General features: G+C 36.9%; 1 protein-coding gene across 7 annotated transcripts in view; it reads left to right on the top strand.

Moving 5' to 3' along the window:
* PDE5A (phosphodiesterase 5A) overlaps positions 1-19,659 on the top strand; it is a 142,424-nt gene that overhangs the window by 14,560 nt on the left and 108,205 nt on the right. For all 7 annotated transcript variants that reach the window (XR_005532019.1, XR_005532018.1, XM_039253809.1 and 4 more), the window contains exons 2-3: positions 5,477-6,065; positions 15,692-15,781. Coding sequence is in view for 5 of the 7 variants with exons in the window: in XM_039253809.1 (XP_039109740.1) it covers positions 5,477-6,065; positions 15,692-15,781 (679 nt within the window). In the remaining 2 variants the exon portion in view is untranslated. The remainder of the gene's footprint in view (positions 1-5,476; positions 6,066-15,691; positions 15,782-19,659) is intronic.

Genomic DNA, 19,659 nt, shown 5'->3' with positions numbered 1-19,659 from the left:
ACCTAGAAGTTAAGGAGTGTTTCCTTCGTAATAAGCATTGATGTTCCGGGAACGTTTTTCTTCTTACTGGCCATAAGACCTGGAAAAGGAGACCTGGATTTGACTCCTGATTTTGTTACCAAATACAGTGTCTTTGGTTCAGCCATTAATTTAGCTCATAATTTAGAAAGTAGGACTGTTAATGCCTGTCTCACCAGGTTTAAATATACTGTTATTATCATTCATATAAATACTTTTCAAAGTTTTACAAAATCAAGGAAGAGAAGTGAAAATAGAGATCTTATCCTAGGTCACAGAAGTGATTTGCCCAGTCAGAAGTACCATCGAGCTTTCTTGAATTCCTTCTGGTACTTTGTACCCTTATACCTGACATATTTATAGTCATCTTTTCCATCTTTATTCATTTTATGCATTTACATTTAACTTCATAGAAAAGTAAAATCCAATATATATAGAAATAAACTCCTGAACACCATATAAACTTTAATTTTGGAGGAGTGGTCACTGAATGATATATCTAGGGTTGTTCATTACTATATCTCTGGTGCCTGGCCGGCATCGTGCCTGACACACTCAGATCTTTACCTTATGAGAATAATTCATTCTATAAAAAAAAAAGACATTCAAACATGAATCCAATTAAAATAGGGGAAAATCAGTGAAAAGGTTTTTTTTGGAACTTTATCTTCAAAATGGAACCACAGATTATAAAAGTAAATTAATCTTAGATTTAATAAAATGTAGATTATAATGAGAATTCCATGCTAAATTTTAGAATAAACAATTTTTAACAAAACTATTTTACAGCCAATTAACTTTACTTTTTATGTTTAACTTTTACAACAGGAGTATAGACTTTTTTTTCAAAAAGAACTTTTTCAGACCTTGAAATATTTGAAGGTTTCATCAGTTTTTCCAAGGACCTTTCTATTTTTTAATTTATTAAAATTTTTTTTAATGTTTATTTCTTTTTGAGAGAGAGAGAGAGAGGTGGAGGGAGGGGGGGAGAGAGCGAGAAAGAGAGAGAGAGAGAGAGAGAGAGAGACAGAATCAGAATCAGAGGCAAGCTCCAGGCTCCAAGCTCTCAGCACATAGCCTGACATGGGGCTCGAACTAACAGACAGCACAGAGAGATCATGACCTAAGCCAAAGTCGGACACTTAACCAACAGAGACACCCAGGTGCCCCCCAAGGACCTTTTTAAATCTTGAATAGAATTATTTAAATAATTTTTTCTTTTTAAGGATCTGTTATGTCATTCCCCTTGTTGATTCTTTGTTAGTTGGTCTTTAATTGGACATAGCCCTTAATTGTCAGTGGCTTTGTGTAATATTGTAATGGTTCTCCAACATCGCTTTGATCTACTCCTAGAAATTCTGTACCTTCTGGAAGAATTTTAATTTTGAGGGCTCCTGTGTGGCTCAGTCAGTTAAGCATCGGACTTTGGCTCAGGTCGTGATCTCACGGTTTGTGAGTTTGAGCCCCGCGTCGGGCTCTGTGGCTGACAGCTTAGACCCTGGAGCTTGCTTCATATTCTGTATCTCCCTCATTTTCTGCCCCTCTCCCTTTCATGCTCTGTCTCTCTCTCAAAAATAAAGATTTAAAAATTTTTTAAAGAATTTAATTTTGATTTGCAGGTGATTTGTATTTGTTTATTAAAAAATTTTTTTATAATGTTTATTTTTGAGAGAGAGACAGAGAGACAGAGCATGAGCGGGGGAGGAGCAGAGAGAGAGGGAGACACAGAATATGAAGCAGGCTCCGGGCTCTGAGCTGTTAGCACAGAGCCCGACATGGGGCTCAAACCCAAGAACCTGAGATCATGACTTGAGCCGAAGTCAGATGTTCAACCAATTAAGCCACTCAGGCCCCCCGAGGTGACTTGTGTGTGTATAAACTGAAATATTAAACAATTATCGGGAGAGGGTAGATGATTTTAAGAGGAAAGCCACATTGGTCATACATTGCAAAACTTCAAGAGGTGTCTGGAGAGAGGTGTGAGGAATGATTTAATTTTATTTGTGGTTGGTTCTTAAGTGATTGTATGTTATGATAACGTATGTTTTCCTACCTAAGCATATGACTACAGGAACTCAGATAATCAATAATGTAGTCATAAGAAACCCCTTCCCCCATCACTCGTGGTTAATAAAAATTGTTGAATGAGTGAATATACGAGATCTGCTTTTCCTATATAATTCAATACTGAGTTCATCTCTCCAAGAAAATAACTAGAAATAAACACTCGTGTGACAAATGAAGTAATAAAAAACATATCAGTAAAGAATTTTTAAGCACTGGCTCTATTTAAGACATATCATAAGCCCTGCAGGATATATGAGGATAACTTAACCACAATCAGTTATGAGGCTTATATTCAAGAGGTAATAAATATTAATAGTTAAACCACAATGTAAATTTTCTGTAATGAATATACAAGCATTCAGATATTCAAAAGAGTGTTGTCTCTCTTGATGGAGTTAATTTAGGAGCCTTATTTATTGATTCTTTCACTGCACTCAAGAATTATTTATTGTAGACACACTATGAGACAGGCATTTTCCAAGTATAGGGCATTTATTGAGGATACAGTATGTAACAGGCATTTTCCAAGTACAGGAACAAGTTGGACAAGTAGTTCTGATGAAATTTACGTCTGGTCAGAGGAGACAGACAATAAAACAACAGATTAAAAAACAAAAATACCTGATAATAAGAATTCGGGTGCTGTGAGATGAGAGCATCGTGTATCAGATGCCACTTTAGGTGGCAGATCAGCGAAGACCTCTCTGAGTGGAGGATGTAGAAGCTGTGATCGGCCAGATGTTAAGTTCAGGGAGAGCATTCCAGATTGGGGGCAGTCAGAGCTTGGTGTGCTTGAGGAACACCAGGGAGGCCAGGTAGGGGATTAAAAGAGTTTGGCTTTTATTCTCGATTCTCTGAGAAGCCGAGTAGGATAATTAAGATGTTAAGATATGCTTTGTTCATATATTGCTCAGGGTGCTATGGGGAAAATGGATTTGAAAGGGGGCAAGTATAATGTAGAGAGACCAGTTAGATGCAGGTGGCCATAGTCCATAGTGAGAGATGGTGGTGCTTGGACCCAGATGTAGTGCAGGAGATAGAAATGAACAGATTGGGATACAAAATTTGGGGCGTCACATTGAAAGGACCTGTGAGATTTGAAGGAAACAGAAATTTTGAGTAATTCTTGGATGTTGGTTTGAGTAAGTAGGGAGGTGATGGTGTTCTTTATTAATATGAGGAAAACTGGCAGGGAGTGAGATTAGAGCAACACGATGGGTAAGGCATTAGGAATTGTTTTCACCATTGTAAGTAGTCTGTTTAGGTATCTACCTGGAGTTATCAAGTTGGTATTTTTATTAAAAAAAAAGTTGATCACCATTTTCCAATGAGAAGGTAAGAAATAAATTGTATTAAATTTTAGGTTGATAGCTGAAATAATTCAAATGACTATTTTTGTATTGATTTAGCAGTTTAGGTTTCCTGCGCATTTTTAAAAAAATCACATAAAATATGTTAATTTAGACATAGTGTTTTTTTTCTGTCTACATTTTACAAAACAATTTTATTCAAAAGCTTCCTGTACGTTTTTGACAGCTTCACATGCATTTTTGGCATCAATGTCTTTGGCACTACTACTGCAATTTTGGGGGGTTATGTGTTTCTTCTTAAAGGGATCTTTAAAAGGCTTTTATAATAGTATCTAACACTTGAAATTCTGAGGTCATCCTAGTAATATCTGTGTTATTATTTTTCTTACCCATTCCATTCTAGACTGGCACTATTTTAGAATAATATACATTTACCAAATAATACATTGTTGTTCAAAATAAAATAATTAAGGAAATACCTCATAAATGGAAAACTTAACAGATTCAGAAATAAGGCAACCTTTTCTTTTTCCCTCTGTATCCTTCTTTTTTTCACTTAATAAATTGTGGAGATTATTCACAGCAGTACATATGACCATTTTTCAACGTCTGCCCAGTAGTTAATTGTATAAATGTACCATTATGTATTTAACCAGCCTTCCAGTGGCGATATAGGTGGCTTATTATCTTAATAAACAGTGTACAGTGACTATGCTGGTACTTCTTTTGTGTAAAATCTCTGGAACAAAGGATAAATGCATTTTAAAATTTGTTAGATATTGCTTGTTTACCTTCCAATGAGGTGGTGGGAACAATCTTTCTATAGCCCAAAACACTGAAGAGTATATACCAACATTCTCCAAAATAGTGCGTTGTCAAACTTTTTTTGTCCAGGTCTTTTAGTGAAAATAATTAATGTATCATTGTAGAGTGGGGATTGCATTGTTTTTATTTTGGGCAAATTCGTTTAAATATCCTCAAAGGTAGCAACTTTTTGTCTTTTGATGGAGAATTTGAGTTTGGGAAAAGAAAGTCTTACGCATTAGAGGTATTAAGTTAGCTGTTTCTTTAAGGTTTGCTTCGGTTTGGTTTGGTTTGGTTTTTGTTCTATTTGTTAATTTTGAGGAGAGGGCTTAGTGAAAAGCAAGATCTAACTTTTAGTGAAAACTAATATTTATCTTAAAATTTTCTTAGAAGTTAAGTTTCAAAAGAAGAGCTCCAAAAATGTCTAAAGCAACGGCACTGTCAGTTGGTATAAGATTAAGTTTTTCCAAGGGGAATTATTTGAATTGAACACTCATTTGGATGTATAGTATGACCTGATGTTTGTTTAAAAATAAATCACCCACTGTGAAGCCTTTAGCTCAGATGGGTTTCTTTCACAGAAAGGTACATTAAAAACACATAATTTAAATTTTCATGGACAGAATTTTTAAAATTAGGTATTGCCTACTTTTTAATTTTCTTCCTTTTCACAAGAAGTAGCTAATCTAGAAAAAGAAGTCATTTTTACCATTATTGAACAAGCATTATTAGGACAATATTTACAAAAGTTTATAATTTTTCTACAAAGCAGATCAAAATATTTATATTTTCCCTTCTAAATCTAATCTGTATGTAGCAATATAGATAAAATTACCTAAAGTTAAATATATTAGCTATCCAATTTAGATAAATATTTGTTTTAAATTTTCAAATATTTAACTTCAGAACAAGTTGTATGTTTTAAACAGCGAACTGATTTTTGTATTTATGTTTTCTGCAGACTTTTGTCAAATTTTGTGTCTTTTACTCTAATACAAACTGCTTTTGAGAGAAGCAGACTTGCAGCTTGATGCATTATAAATCAGATATCTGAAAATCTATGTGTATAGGCATCAGATTTTATTAAAATGGTCATTGCACCAGTTCTCTACAGTTTTTCAAAATGAAACTGTCTTCAATAAACCATCTTGTTTTTATTTTCTGTGAAAAATTGAATTACTATCTGATCAGTTTGCTGTAAGAGAAGTTTTTAGCAGTTTTCAGGGGTAGCACCTTTCTGTCTTAAATATTTAATATGTCTGCATTCTGTTCTGCAGAGAAATGGTCAATGCCTGGTTTGCTGAGAGAGTCCACACTATCCCTGTGTGCAAGGAAGGCATCAGAGGCCACACAGAATCCTGCTCTTGCCCCTCGCAGCAGAGTCCCCGCGCAGATAGCAGTGCCCCCGGAACACCAACCAGGAAGATCTCTGCCTCCGAATTTGACCGGCCCCTTAGACCCATTGTTGTCAAGGATTCTGAGGGAACCGTGAGCTTCCTCTCTGACTCAGAAAAGAAGGAACAGATGCCTCTAACCTCCCCAAGGTTTGATAATGATGAAGGGGACCAGTGCTCAAGACTCTTGGAATTAGTGAAAGATATCTCTAGTCATTTGGATGTCACAGCCTTATGTCACAAAATTTTCTTGCATATTCATGGACTTATCTCCGCTGATCGCTATTCCCTCTTCCTTGTCTGTGAGGACAGCTCCAATGACAAGTTTCTTATCAGTCGCCTGTTTGATGTTGCAGAAGGTTCAACACTGGAAGAAGCTTCAAATAACTGTATCCGCTTAGAATGGAACAAAGGCATTGTGGGACACGTGGCAGCATTTGGTGAGCCGTTGAACATCAAAGATGCTTATGAGGTGAGTGGGGAATCATAGAGACGAGCTGGCGGGGTGAGGAGAGGAACATGGGAATATTGGACAACTGCTGGGAATGGTAGGGGTATTTTAAGCCGAGTTGTAATAGGATTACTGAGATGTAATAAATTGCATGCTTACTTAAAATTGGTATGTGGGGTAAGAACTTTCCCATCTTTTTAAATGCCAGCGTTTCTCTACTTGTGGTTGAGTCAAGGATATGGGCCCTAGAGAAAGCTTGTCTTGTTTTTCTCCTTGGTGATAATTTAACATAACTCATCTCATAGTTGTTTTCTCTTTTTACCGGCTGTCTATAATTATCCTTATCTATTTTATCTTCCAAGGATTTTACTGACAATCTAAAATGCTAGGTCCAAAACCTGTCAAAAATCCAAACCAGTAGTCTTTTATCATTCATTTGTTCTATTCATTGATCCATTTATTCAGATTAATTATATTCATTCATTTGAAGTCCCATTAACACCAAAATCTGATTTTATTTTTTTCCATACTTTGTTTCATTGGTTTTATTAAACTAAATAAATTTATGTCTTCAAAAAAATAGAAATTGTTGCTCTAAAATATGTCAGTGGAAACATTTGGTATTTCTTCCACTTTGCTCCAATTATGTACCGGTCTTTAATTATGTACTTAAAGATTACACTATATGATTCCTCAAATTTTTCATTTAAAATTATCTTTTTTATTAATAGAATTATGCTCTTTTTAGAAGATTTATTTAATTTTGAGAGAGAGCATGAGCAGGGAAGGGGCAGAGAGAGAAGAGGACAAATTATCTGAAGCAGATTCTGTGTTTACAGCAGTGAGCCTGATGTGGGGCTTGAACTTATGAACCATGAGATCAGAACCCGAGTCGAAGTTGGACCCTCAACCAACTGAGCCAGAATAATAAACAAGAATAATGGTTTTTAAATAAAACATCTTAGGGGCACTTGGGTGGCTCAGTGGGGTAAGTGTCTGAGTCTTGATCTCAGCTCAGATCTCACAGATCTCGAAGTTTGTGAGTTCCAGCCCTGTGTGGGGCTCTGTGGTGACAGTGCAAAGCCTGCTTAGGATTCTGTCTCTCCTTCTCTGCGCCTCCCCACTTGTTCTCCACCCCCCAAAATAAATAAATAAACTTAATTAAAAACATAAATAAAGCATCTTAATTGAATGGCATTTTGTTTATCAGGTGTTTTCTAGCACCATGATAGAACAATTGTTCTAGCTACTTACGTATCATGTGGTACACTAAATGTTCCGTGGCAATCCTGGCTTGCAACTTCTCTATGTAACTTGAGGGGCTATTGCTTTTTTTATTCATTCCAGTATTCCTGATGCCTAATGCAATGCCTGGCACATAGTCAGATGTTTTTTTTTTTTTTTTTAACATTTATTCGTTTTTGAGAAACAGAGAGACAGAGCATGAGTTGGGGGGGTGGTGCAGAGAGAAAGGGCGACATAGAATCCGAAGCAGGCTCCAGTCTCTGAGCTGTCAGCACAGAACGTGACAGGGGGCTCAAATCCACGACCCATGAGATCATGACCTGAGTGGAAGTCGGATGCTTAACTGACTGAGCCATTCAGGTGCCCCAGTCAAGTTTTAATAAATATTGACTAAATTAAAATTATATAGTAGATAGGATAGATAAATAGAGTAGAAAGGAGGTCATAATAGATGCCAAGGAAAATGTGGTAGGTTCAGGGAAACAGGAGATGTCATTAGTTGGGGAGATGAAGAAATGTTTCTTTGAGGAAGCAATACTTGATATGGACCCTGGAAAACAGATAAGATTTGAATAGATTGGTTTGTGTGCATGGTGATATCCAGATGTAAAGAGAAGTTGAAAGAAGAAACAGGGCAGGTGCACTATGTGTGCTAGTATAGACATGTGGGTAATAGTGTAGACACTGAGGAGCTATGGGAGCAGAGCCTGAAGATTATTGGGGTCTTGAATGCCAGGCTGAGGGGTATGTATGTGGGCCAAAGCCATGAGGGATAATTAAAGATGGTTTGAAAGCGCGATTGCTAAGATTCATACTGGGCTTTAGCAGGATGAATTTTACAGTGGTCATAAAATGAATTAGAAAAAAAAAAAATACTGGAAACTGGGAGGATAAATTATTGAACAGTGTGAGGAAGTGAGTACCTGAACCAGGACACTAGTCTTAATGAGCAAAAGAAAGGAATGGATTTCCGATAAAGAAGTGGAGTCTGTTGGAGTTGGTTGCTAATAGGAGATGAAAGTGAGGGGAAAGGAGGAGTTAGGATGACTGAGGGTTTGAAGACAGGTGAATAAATATATTAACTAGTGAGGAATATTGAGGGGAGGGATTTGGGTAGAGATGTAAAATCCTGAGGTACTTTCCAGAATCCATCCTATATAAGCAGTTTATTCAATTTTGATTCTTCTTGGAGCTCTCTCTGCAACTTCTATGAGCTCTGGAGCAATGTCACAATGTCACAGACTACAAGCAGGGTATTAAGGACACAGCAGAAGGATTGCTGCCAAATTTGCAGAATTCCCTTCCTGTCTTAGGTGACAGCTGGGTTTCCGCTTTTCAATGGCACTATAGTCCCACGTACGGTAGGACCATAAATATGCTTCAGCTTTGCTGAGAAAGCCTTCATTTGTCTGCGTGGTTCTAAGTTTCTGCAGCCCTGAGAATTTCTTCACTTATATGCATTTTGTTTAATATGCTTTCCATTTTTGACAGTGTCGTTTTTGTTCTGCAATTGGTAACGATGTAATTCTTGCACTGCTGTCTCACAGAGGCCCACATCCTTGATCTTCAGGGCTTCCAAGGGGAAGCCTCTTAGCCTGTGGATTCCTCATGTTGCTACCTTACGCTCAGCACCCGTGATCCGTGTCTATAGTGGCCCTGTAGAAGTTATTTGCATCCCAGGGATTTCACTTAGAAGTTGTGGAGTTGATCTGTGACATACAGTTCACATTGGTGTTGACAGTGGAAGTCAGTCAGCTAATGGATAATTCATAATTCAGCCCCACCCATGATTCAGATAATCAAAATAGTGTCCCATAGCCTCTTGTGAAAGTAGTCAGAATGCATTCTGTTTTCTGAGTCCTACCTCCTACCTCTTTAAACATGTATCTGTGAAAATGGCACCCTTAAAGCAGAGTTCTCAAAGCTTATTTGACCACAGAACCCTTGAAAAGTTGTAATGTAGCAGTGGAAAACCACAAGGTGGCCATGAAACATAATCATACTCGGGTTGAAGCTAAAAATTAAGAAATAGTCTCATAGATAAGTCAATTATAAGAAGTGGTCAACATTTGGTTCGTTTTTTAAAACTTTGTGACAATGATAAAAATGTGAGAATTCAACTATTTTATTACTAACAAAATAACACATTCATATATTTAAAATATAAAACAAGATCCATAACTCAAACCAGTGATTCTCAATCATACCACAAATACTAATGCAAGGGTATTTGCTGCCTATATATAGAAGTTCAATCACACATCGTCTCCTTCTACATCAGCCCATCATTCATGTAACTTTCTTGAATGTGGCACAGCATTTATTGATAATAAGATATTAACACGTAATAATCAGAGCAACTCAGGACAACTGTTTAAATGTGTTTGGTGTTTTCCTTATACGTGAGAACTAGATATCATCCAGTATCTACATTGGATTGTGTATTAGTCAGGGTTCCTCAGAGAAACAGACTCAATAAGATGTATGTATATAAGATAAGAGGTTTATTATAGAAATTAGCTTACTGGATTATGGGGTCATAGAAGTTCCATGATATGCCCACTGCCTGCAAACTGGACAAGTAGGTAAGCTGGTGGTGTAATTCAGAGTCTGAAGGCCTGAGACTCGGGCAGCCAGTGGTCTAAGTCTGGTGTGGGTTTGGTTCCAAAAGCCAGGGAACCAGGAGAGCAGGTGGGCAGAAGAACTTTCAACTTAAGCATTAAGAATGAATTTGCCCTTCCTCTACCATTTTGTTCTGTTCAGGCCCTCAGTGATTTAGATGGTGCCAACCTACATTGGTGAAAATCTTTGCTCAGTTTAGTGATTCAAATGCTAATCTCTTCTAGAGACATCCTTACAGACATACCCAGAAATAATGTTTTACCAGCTGTTTGGTCAAGCTGACACTTAAAATCGACCATCACAGATTGCCTTGAACCCCTAGTGGCATGCCCTACAGAAGCCTCAAGATTCCCCCAAGATTTCCTGTCAAAGGATTTATATTGTCAAAACACTCCTTTTTCTCCTAAGTCAACTAGAATGTGAAACTTAGACTCTTCTCTTGTTTCCATAGGACAGCCACTCCAGGCATGCCATGATTTCTAGGGAGAAGACTTGGGCGGTTTTAGGGAAGGGTCTCACTGCCATTCAGATGGCTTTACCATGTAGCTGCTGCTCTTCCCACCCTGATGACTTAATTCCTCCTTTTACATTCCTTATCTACATAAATAAGTCTTTACCATCTCTCACTTTGTATATCTTACTTTCTCAGGAAATTTTCCTAAAGAATTGTGAGCTCTCTCAAAGAATTTCTAATGAATAAAATTATTTCCAGAATGAATTTCAGAGGGAAGAAGTAACAATATCAATGATTTTAATCTTGATAAATCTGCTAATCTGTCATGATCTAATTGTACCCCAGGGAACATAGTTTGGGAAACACTATATCCGTCTTTGTTTAATATTCTCATAATCTTTAGACATTGTCTTAAAAATGCCACTCTGTGAGAGAAAATTGCCTATAAATTGGCAAGTCTACATATTGTTTTCTGTTATTTTTATTTTTATAGAATTTCAAGCTTAAGAGAAAATTGTAAGGCTAGTAGAAGAAACTTCCATATATATTCTACCCAGATTCTCCAGCTGTTTATGTTTTGTTCAGTTTGCTTTATCATTTTGTTCTTGTATATACAATACATGTAAGTAATATGTGTACACTTTTTCTGAACCACTTAATAAGTTGGAAATATTTGGGGCGCCTGAGTGGCTTAGTCGGTTGAGCGTCCGACTTTCGCTTAGGTCATGATCTCGCGGTTCGTGGGTTTGAGCCCCGCGTCGGGCTCTGTGCTGACTGCCAGCTCAGAGCCTGGAGCCTGTTTCAGAGTCTGTGACTCCCTCTCTCTCTGACCCTCCCCTGCTCACGCTGTCTCTCTCTCTCCTAGAAATAAATAAAACATTAAAAAAAATTAAAAAAAAAATAAGTTGGAAATATTTCTACTAAATCAGTGAATATTTTCTAATAAGAGTATTCTTATATATAATTGTAATATTTATCATAATCAGGACATTTTAGGATATAATCCTATTACCTAATAGTCCATAGTTCAATTTAGTTTATTGTCCCATTAATGTTCTTCTTTTTCCTCTGATTAAGAGTCTAATCCAGAATTACATAGTGAATATGCTTGTCATGTCTCTTTAGTCTTCTTAAATCTGGAATAGTTTCACAGTGTTTCTTTATCTCTCTTAGCATATATTTTGAGTGTTCAGGCTAATTATTTTGTCAAATGTCTTTTTGAGAAGACTCAAAGTAGGCATTTTGGGCAGAAATATCACAGATACCAATGATGAGACCCTGTTTGGTCTTCCAGACAACAGTCAGTTCTTCACTTTTCCTACACCAGGTGGATATCCTACAACCCAATTCAATTCTGATAGTAACTGCTAGTGGTTAGCCCTAACCACTCGTATCTAACTCCTGACACTATACTACTACTAGTTAGCACAGATCCCCACAGTCTAAAGACTCAATCCCACTAGATTGTCCACAGTTCCCAGTTCAGATACCGGCCTCAAACAGGGTCCCTAAGCTACCCACATTTTTGCCCACCTACAAATTAGATGATTCCTCCCTCAGTTTCAATAATTTGCTAAAATGATTCACATAACTCAAGGAAGCACTATATTTACAATTATTGTTATATTATAATGTATATAATTCAGGAACAGCTAAGTGGAAGAGATGCCTTAGGGCAAAGAATAGGAGGTGGGGGACAAATCCATGGATGAATGGATAAAGAAGATGTGGGGTGTGTGTGTGTGTGTGTTTATATATATATATATAAAATGCTTCATTCATACAGAATGAAATATTAGTCAGCAATCAAAAAGAATGAAATCTTGTCATTTGCAACTGCGTGGATGGAACTGGAGGGTATTATGCTAAGCGAAATTAGTCAGAGAAAGACGAATATCATATGACTTCACTCCTATGAAGACTTTAAGATACAAGACAGATGAACATAAGGGAAGGGAAGCAAAATAATATAAAAACAGGGAGACGGACAAAACATAAGGGACTCTTAAATATGGAAAACAAACAGGGTTGCTGGAGGGATTGTGGGAGGGGGGAATGGGCTAAATGGGTGAGGGGCATTAAGGAATCTACTCCTGAAATCACTGTTGCACTATATGCTAACTTGGATATAAATTTAAAAAAAGAAAGGAAAGGAAAGGAAAGGAAAGGAAAGGAAAGGAAAGGAAGGAAGGAAGGAAGGAAGGAAGGAAGGAAGGAAGGAAGGAAAGAAGGAAGAAAGAAAGAAAGAAAGAAAGAAAGAAAGAAAGAAAGAAAGAAAGAAAGAAAGAAAGAAGGAAAGAAAGAAAGAAAAAAGAAAGAAAGAAAGAAAGAAATTCTATTAAAAAAATAAATAAAAGGAGGTGGAGACACAAATTCCACTCCTTTTCCAGGGGTTGCACCACAATCCCAGCATGTAGATATCTTCACCAACCTAGACACTCCTCCAGACTTCATTGTTTTGAGTTTTTTTAATCAAGGTTTCATTATGTAGGCATGATTGATTAAATCCATTGGCAATTAGTGATTGAATTCAATCTCCAGCCCCCTCTCCCTTCTCTGGAGGTCAGGGGTGGGGCTCAAAGTTCTAACCCTATAATAAGTTGATTGATTTTTCTGGTAGCCAGTCCCCATCTCAAAGCTCTCTGGGGCCCACTCACTTATGACTCATCTCATTAGCATGAACACTGGTATGGTGGAAGGGGCTTGTGTTCACTATCAAAAGACTTTCCTGTTACTCAGGAAATTACAGGGACTTTAGGAACTCTGTGCAAGAACCTGGGACAAAGACTTAATATACATTTTATTAAATGCCCAAAGTCTTCTCAGCATATGTTATCAAGAAGCATGTGAATTTCGTTTATCCCAGTGTTGATGTTAATTTTGAAAACTTGGTTACTGGTGTCTACTAGTTTTCTCCACTATAAAGGTATAATTTTTCTATTGTAATTAATAAATCTTATGGGGAGATACCTTGATATTGTGTAAATATTCTGTTCTTCATGAACCTACATTTGGCAATTTTCGTATCCATTGATTTGCTAACTCCGTCATACCTTCTATATGTTTTAGTTGGCATTCTCATGTAAAGAAGAGTTTGCCTTCTTGATTCATTCATTTCTTTATTTATTTCACTATTTATTTATTTATTTCTTGTCAGCAAGAAAATACCCCTGAAGAAAGTCAGAGAATTGCCTGGTTGTCATGTGTATTCCCCCTTTATGTGGTCTGTAGTTTAGTTGTCTCATATATTAGTCTAGTCTTACATTTTTCAGTAGGAGGGTAAGTCTGGTACCAGTTGCTTTATTTTAGTAAGTGGATATCCAAGGCTTATGTTTTCTTTTACACTGTTCTCATAAACAGTGAAAAGAATAATCACCATAATAGTACTGCTCCATTTTTTCTTTGGTGTTTGCTGGGCCTAGAGCAGTTAAAAGTCCTCTATGTGTATTGCCTTTGCCCTGTTTGCATTATTAGGAAAATTTTTTGAGATGCCCAAATTCACCTAACGTGAATGTGAAGCATACATTACTCCTACCTCCTTCAATGAAATGAAATCCAGGCTGCTGTTGATTTTAAACTCCTAGAAGGACCCCAAAGCTTTGAAAGTCCTATTAATGACAGGCTGTCAAACTCTATTGCTTTGATTAGATAGTTGAGTTAAGTCCTCTTCTTTACAAATTGGTCTTGTAATTTAAATATTCATTAACAAAAAATTGCTGAGGATGCATCTTTATTCATACTTTGATTATTAGCTTGTAGAATAACCCACTATATAAGTTAATAATTTATGTTTTTAATTCAATATCAGTATCCTGTCTGCCCTTTTAGAACATTCCAATATAGTATGTTATTTAAGATTTTTAAAAAAATATTTAGCCGAAGTTTTCTCTGTGTCTCAACATAGCTTTGAGCATGTTTGCAAAAAAACCAAAAATGCAGCACTGTTTATTTAAAACATAAAATATTTATACTGATTTTCCACTATTTTATAACTTTTCTCTTGAAATTGTCTTTAAAGCCAAGTTTGGCTCTCTTGGGAAATTTGGCCTTATTTCTGACCCCAGTTGATGGAATCTAGTGTAATTGTTTACTTCATTCATAGCTTTGACTTTGCATGACTTTAGACTAATTAAAAAAAAAATGATCTTCAAAGATGAGGATTTTCCAATCTGCTATTCTATATTCTCTGAAGGGAATTCCAAAAGCAGAGTTTTTAGAGCAGTGTTGCTATTATTATGTTGAACATGTAACTTCCCAAGACTATTGATTGTTGGGGAACAGCACTCCTTCAGATGTTTATTTTTGGTATGTGTGTTTACATTCTAATCTTCAGATACAGTAGTATCTGTCCATTTCCCCTAGTATGGTTGCCCCCTTACTACAAGTTTTGTTTTAAGGTATAATAAACTAAAAATGATCACATCTGATAACTGTGATACTATTTGTTAATTCATTCCTTTATTTATTTAACAAATGCTTTTGAGTTCTTGTGCTAGTGTTGGGAATACAGTGACAAACCAAAAAAAAAAAAAAGAAGAAGAAAAAAGTCCCTCATAGAGTTTACAGCCTAACTTTAATCTTCCCAATCTAAAGTTCAATGAAAATAGCCTAAACCCTTCTTTCATTAACCCACATTTAGAACTTTTATACCTCTCAGAAGTCTTCTGTGGTTATTGGCTGTGTATGATATAATTTGTAAGAGGTAAAGAAATGCAAAAATTAAGGAGTTCTTTACAGTCTGATTGAGGCCACACAGCTTGTTTTATGTACACACACACATGAAATTATTTAAAATTCCTATGAAGACCTGAGATAGAAGAATAGAGTACTGAGGTGATATATAAGAAACTATTATATGGAAAGTAAAGTCGGTATTAAGTTGATCATTTTGGAGTTCTTAGGTTTCATAGGAAAAGTTTCAGAGCAGAGATGCTTTTCTTTGGGATGGCCCAGAAGAATCAGATAGTGGGATGGGCACAGGCAAATTATGTTACTGAGGTGGAGAGTTGCCACTTTTTTGTGAATCTAAGGAATCCTATCTAAATCTGTTAATACTTTGAATTTCCTTTATTCTGAACATTGGTTTGAGTCTGTATTGTTTTGTTTCTCATAAACACTAGCTACTAAAAACATAACATAAACATAAAATTATCTTAGTCAGAGATGATATGTACTTAGATGATTTTATGTCTTTCCCAATGATAAAATTGTCATTCAGAGTAACGAGGTAAGTTGAAGGTTAGATTTTTCTAATCTTATAAGTTGGAAAAATCAAATCTATCCTTGAACAGGTCGATCATTAAATTGAATTTCTTTTCCTTACCAGGATCCTCGGTTCAATGCAGAAGTTGACCAAATTACAGGCTACAAGACACAAAGTATCCTTTGTATGCCGATTAAGAATCATAGGGAAGAGGTAAGCCAATTTTCCATTTTGTAAAAGGTCATTTGGAAACCTTTTCTTTTTTGAAAGAAAGTTTTACTTTGCATATTTATGAAATATGACTGTAGTGACAAGTTAATTACGAAGTACTTAAATGTTCTGCTTGATTTTTTTTTTTTAATTTAGACTTTAGATAGGGCTGAATCTTGATAGAGACTTTACTTTGAGTTAGAAATAGATTTCAGACTTTTTATTTCCTTACCTCACCACCCCACCACCATCCCAGGACCTTTTTCTATTTTACAATACATAATTGTGATTGTGATTAGAATCAATTTATTTCATACTATTTTGGAAATGTCTGAATAATGCTCATTTCATAAATGGTTATCCAATTGCAGCGGTCATCAGCTGATTTTGTAGGGAGGCATTCAAAATGAGGTTTTGAAAACATGAAAATTGTAGCCAATTCCAAGTACATTTTATTGTGAAATTATAACAAGCAAATGAAATGTTTTGGGTTATATTTTGTCTAACTAGAAGGTTTGGATTCTGTTAGTACTAAATTCCCTCTTCACTCATACTTATTTGGAAAAAGTAGTTAATAAATTATCAGTCAAATTGTATGTTTCAGTTAAATGTTCTCAACCCTGGGTGCCCATTACAATCAACTGAGGAACTCTAAAATATTACCAATTAAATCTGAATCTTTAAGGGCAGTGTGTAGACACTGATATGTTTTTAAAGCTCTCCAAATAATTCTAAAGTGTAGCCTGGGTTGAAAATCGCTACTTGAAGTGAAAACAAATAGATTGGAAGCATCTGTACTGGGACATCTTAATCTTGGCTGTACATTAGAATCACCTGGGAAACACTGAGAAATTTTAATGCCCAGGCTTCACCGAAAATCAGTCTCTGGAGTTGGGACCCAAGCATCAGTATTTTGATGTTCCCAGGTGATTACAAAATGCAGCTAGGTTTGAAAACCACTGTCAAAGATACTAAAAACACTTGACTGCTTCTACTTGATTTATATTCAGATTATGACATCTTTCTTTTTTCTCCTCCATCCAGTCCTTTACCAAGTTCCATTGATTTTTTCCATTGGAGTTTTTCTTACTTCAGTTCCTTTCCTTTCATACCTGTTGCTGTAATTCAGATATTGAAGCAGTGCTTGAACTTTTAAAATATTCTTGTAAGAGGCTTCTGTACTTGCACTCAGTTTCCCTTCAATCCATCCTGCTATATGCCCTGGGAATTTTCCTAAAACATGGCTTTCTAAACCAGTGTTCCTAAAACATTAACGTTCATGTGAATCACATGGGGATTTTGTTAAAATGCAGTTTCTGAATTCCGTAGGTCTAGGTGGGACCTGAGGTTCTTTTCTAACAAGCACCAAGTTGATGCAGACGCCCCAAGTCTGCAGATCACAATTTGACTAACAGGATCCTAAACGAGTCATTTCCCAGTAGTCTAAAATGTGGTTCTTTGAGGGGAGAGTTAGAGCCAAAGTCACTAAAAGTACTTGCAGTTAAACCATGAATATGAAATCAATTTATTAATTACTTGGTTAATTAATTAATTGGTTAATTATGTGGGTGAATAAATAAAATTGAAAAGGCCATCGACTAATGATGAGGTTGCCAGATACAGCAACTAAAAAGCATGTTCCTTGGAATATTTGTGATGTACTTAAACTAAAAATTACTTGTTCATCTGAAATTAAATTTGACTAGCTTTCCTGTATTTTATCTGATAGCCCTAGTTATAAACCAAGAGCTAGGATTCTGTGCCCTGAGAAGACTATGTTCAGCTTTTAGTTAGTTAAATATACGGGAAAATTGTGACCCAAAAAACAACTTTGTACTGGCTAAGAGACTCAACCTGAGTCATTCTTTGATTAAACTTCTCTTTCTAAAAGTGTGAACAGTCTCACCAGCATTGGGGATTGGGGGAACCCATGAAAATGTGCAACAAAATCACCAAGGCAGAATGAGTGGGACTGCCCTTCTGTAAGAGAGTAACCACAGGATACATGTGTTTCTTTATGACTACCTGTAAGGATGATTTAATTAAATAGAGCAAACGGCTGTACTGAGGTATAATTTAACACAATAGAATTCACCCATGTTAAGTGTATGGCTTGATGAGTTTTGGCAAGTGTAACCCATTACTGCAATCCAGATATAGAACATTTCTGTCACCTCAGATGTTTCCCTATACCCCTTGCCTCCCCCCAATTCTCCTCCCCCCGCCTTCCCCCTCAGCTGCTAACCCCTAACAATCACTACTCTGTTTCTTGTCACTATTGTTTTTGCCTTTTCTAGAATGTCATATAAATGGAATCCTACAGTATGTAGTCTTGTGTGTCTGGCTTCTTTCACTTCTTTCAGTTCTTTGTAAGATTCATCCATGTTGTTGCAAGTATCAGTAATTTGTTACATTTTTTTTATTTTATTTTTTTAATGGTTATTCATTTTGAGAGAGAGTGCGGGTGAGGGAGGAGCAGAGAGAGAAGGAGAGAGAATCCCCAGCAAGCTTTGTGAGCTGTCAGCACAGAGCCTGACTGAGATCATGACCTGAGCCAAAATCGACATTTGAATGCTCAACTGACTGAGCCATCGAGGTGTCCCAATTCCTTTTTGTCGATGAGCGATTTATTCCATGGTGTGACTATACCAGTTTGATTATTCATTCATCGGTTGATAGATACCTGAGTTGTTTCCAGTTTTATGGAAAAAAGCCACTATTATGAAAGAAGCCACTGTGACTGTTTGCATTTGGGTCTTTGTGTGAAAATAATGCTTCATTTCTCTTTGATACATCTATAGGAGGGGACTTGCTAGGTCATATGTTAAGTGTATGTTTAATTTTTTTAAATGTTTTATTTATTTTTGAGAGAGAGAGAGAGATAGCATGAGCAGGGGAGTGTCAGAGAGAGAGGGAGATACAGAATCTGATGACAGGCTCCAGGCTCTGAGCTAACTGTTAGCCCAGAGCCCGACGCTGGGCTCGAACCCATGACCCATGAGATCATGGCTTGAGCCGAAGCCAGATGCTTAACCAACTGAGCCACCCAGGCTCCCCAGCGTATGTTTAATTTTATAAGAAACTTCCAGATTCTTTCCCAAAGTGGCTGTACCACATGTGTTCTTACCAACAACAGAAGAGAGTTCCAGTTGCTTCACCTTTTTGGCAACATGTGGTATTAGAAGTTTTTAAAATTTTAGCTGTTTTAATAGAGATGGTTTGAATTTGATTACATGAATATATAACCCCACTCTCAACTAGGGGGTCTTCTTACTTCCGGATCTGATTACAGTAGGTCCAGCTACAGGTCCCAGATTGTGATTGTCCAGAGCTCTTCCGAAGATTCCTGCTGGGTTCCTGAGCAACCTTGGTCTGTCTGCTTCCATGTTCCCACATCCTCTCCTGCTGTCTCTGCCTTACCCTGGAATGACTGGAGAGGAAGCCAGGACTGTTTACTGGTCTTCACGAAAGTTCACGCACACCAATCATTTCATGGAGCTAAGAAGCCTTCAGTAACTTCACTGGAGACTTAGTAACATTACTGAGGGGAGGATTTCCAAAAACAGCTTTTAAAAGGTCTTGCTTAGTCTCCTTATTCTCTACCTTCTCCCACCTGCTCCCTCTCCCCGCCATTGGCACCACTCAATTCCAAATTATTTTGAGAGGGGCGCCTGGGTGGCTTAGTCGGTTAAGCGTCCGACTTTTGCTTAGGTCATGATCTCGCGGTTCGTGGGTTCAAGCCCCGCGTCGGGCTCTGTGCTGACTGCCAGCTCAGAGCCTGGAGCCTGTTTCAGTCTGTGACTCCCTCTCTCTCTGACCCTCCCCTGCTCACGCTGTCTCTCTCTCTCCTAGAAATAAATAAAACATTAAAAAAAAATTAT

This window comes from Hyaena hyaena, unplaced genomic scaffold, assembly GCF_003009895.1.
Source record: "Hyaena hyaena isolate Hyena2069 unplaced genomic scaffold, ASM300989v1 scaffold_466, whole genome shotgun sequence".
NCBI classification, from domain to species: domain Eukaryota; kingdom Metazoa; phylum Chordata; class Mammalia; order Carnivora; family Hyaenidae; genus Hyaena; species Hyaena hyaena.
Note: the sequence above shows the minus strand (reverse complement) of the source record. Positions and strands in the feature narration are given on the sequence as shown.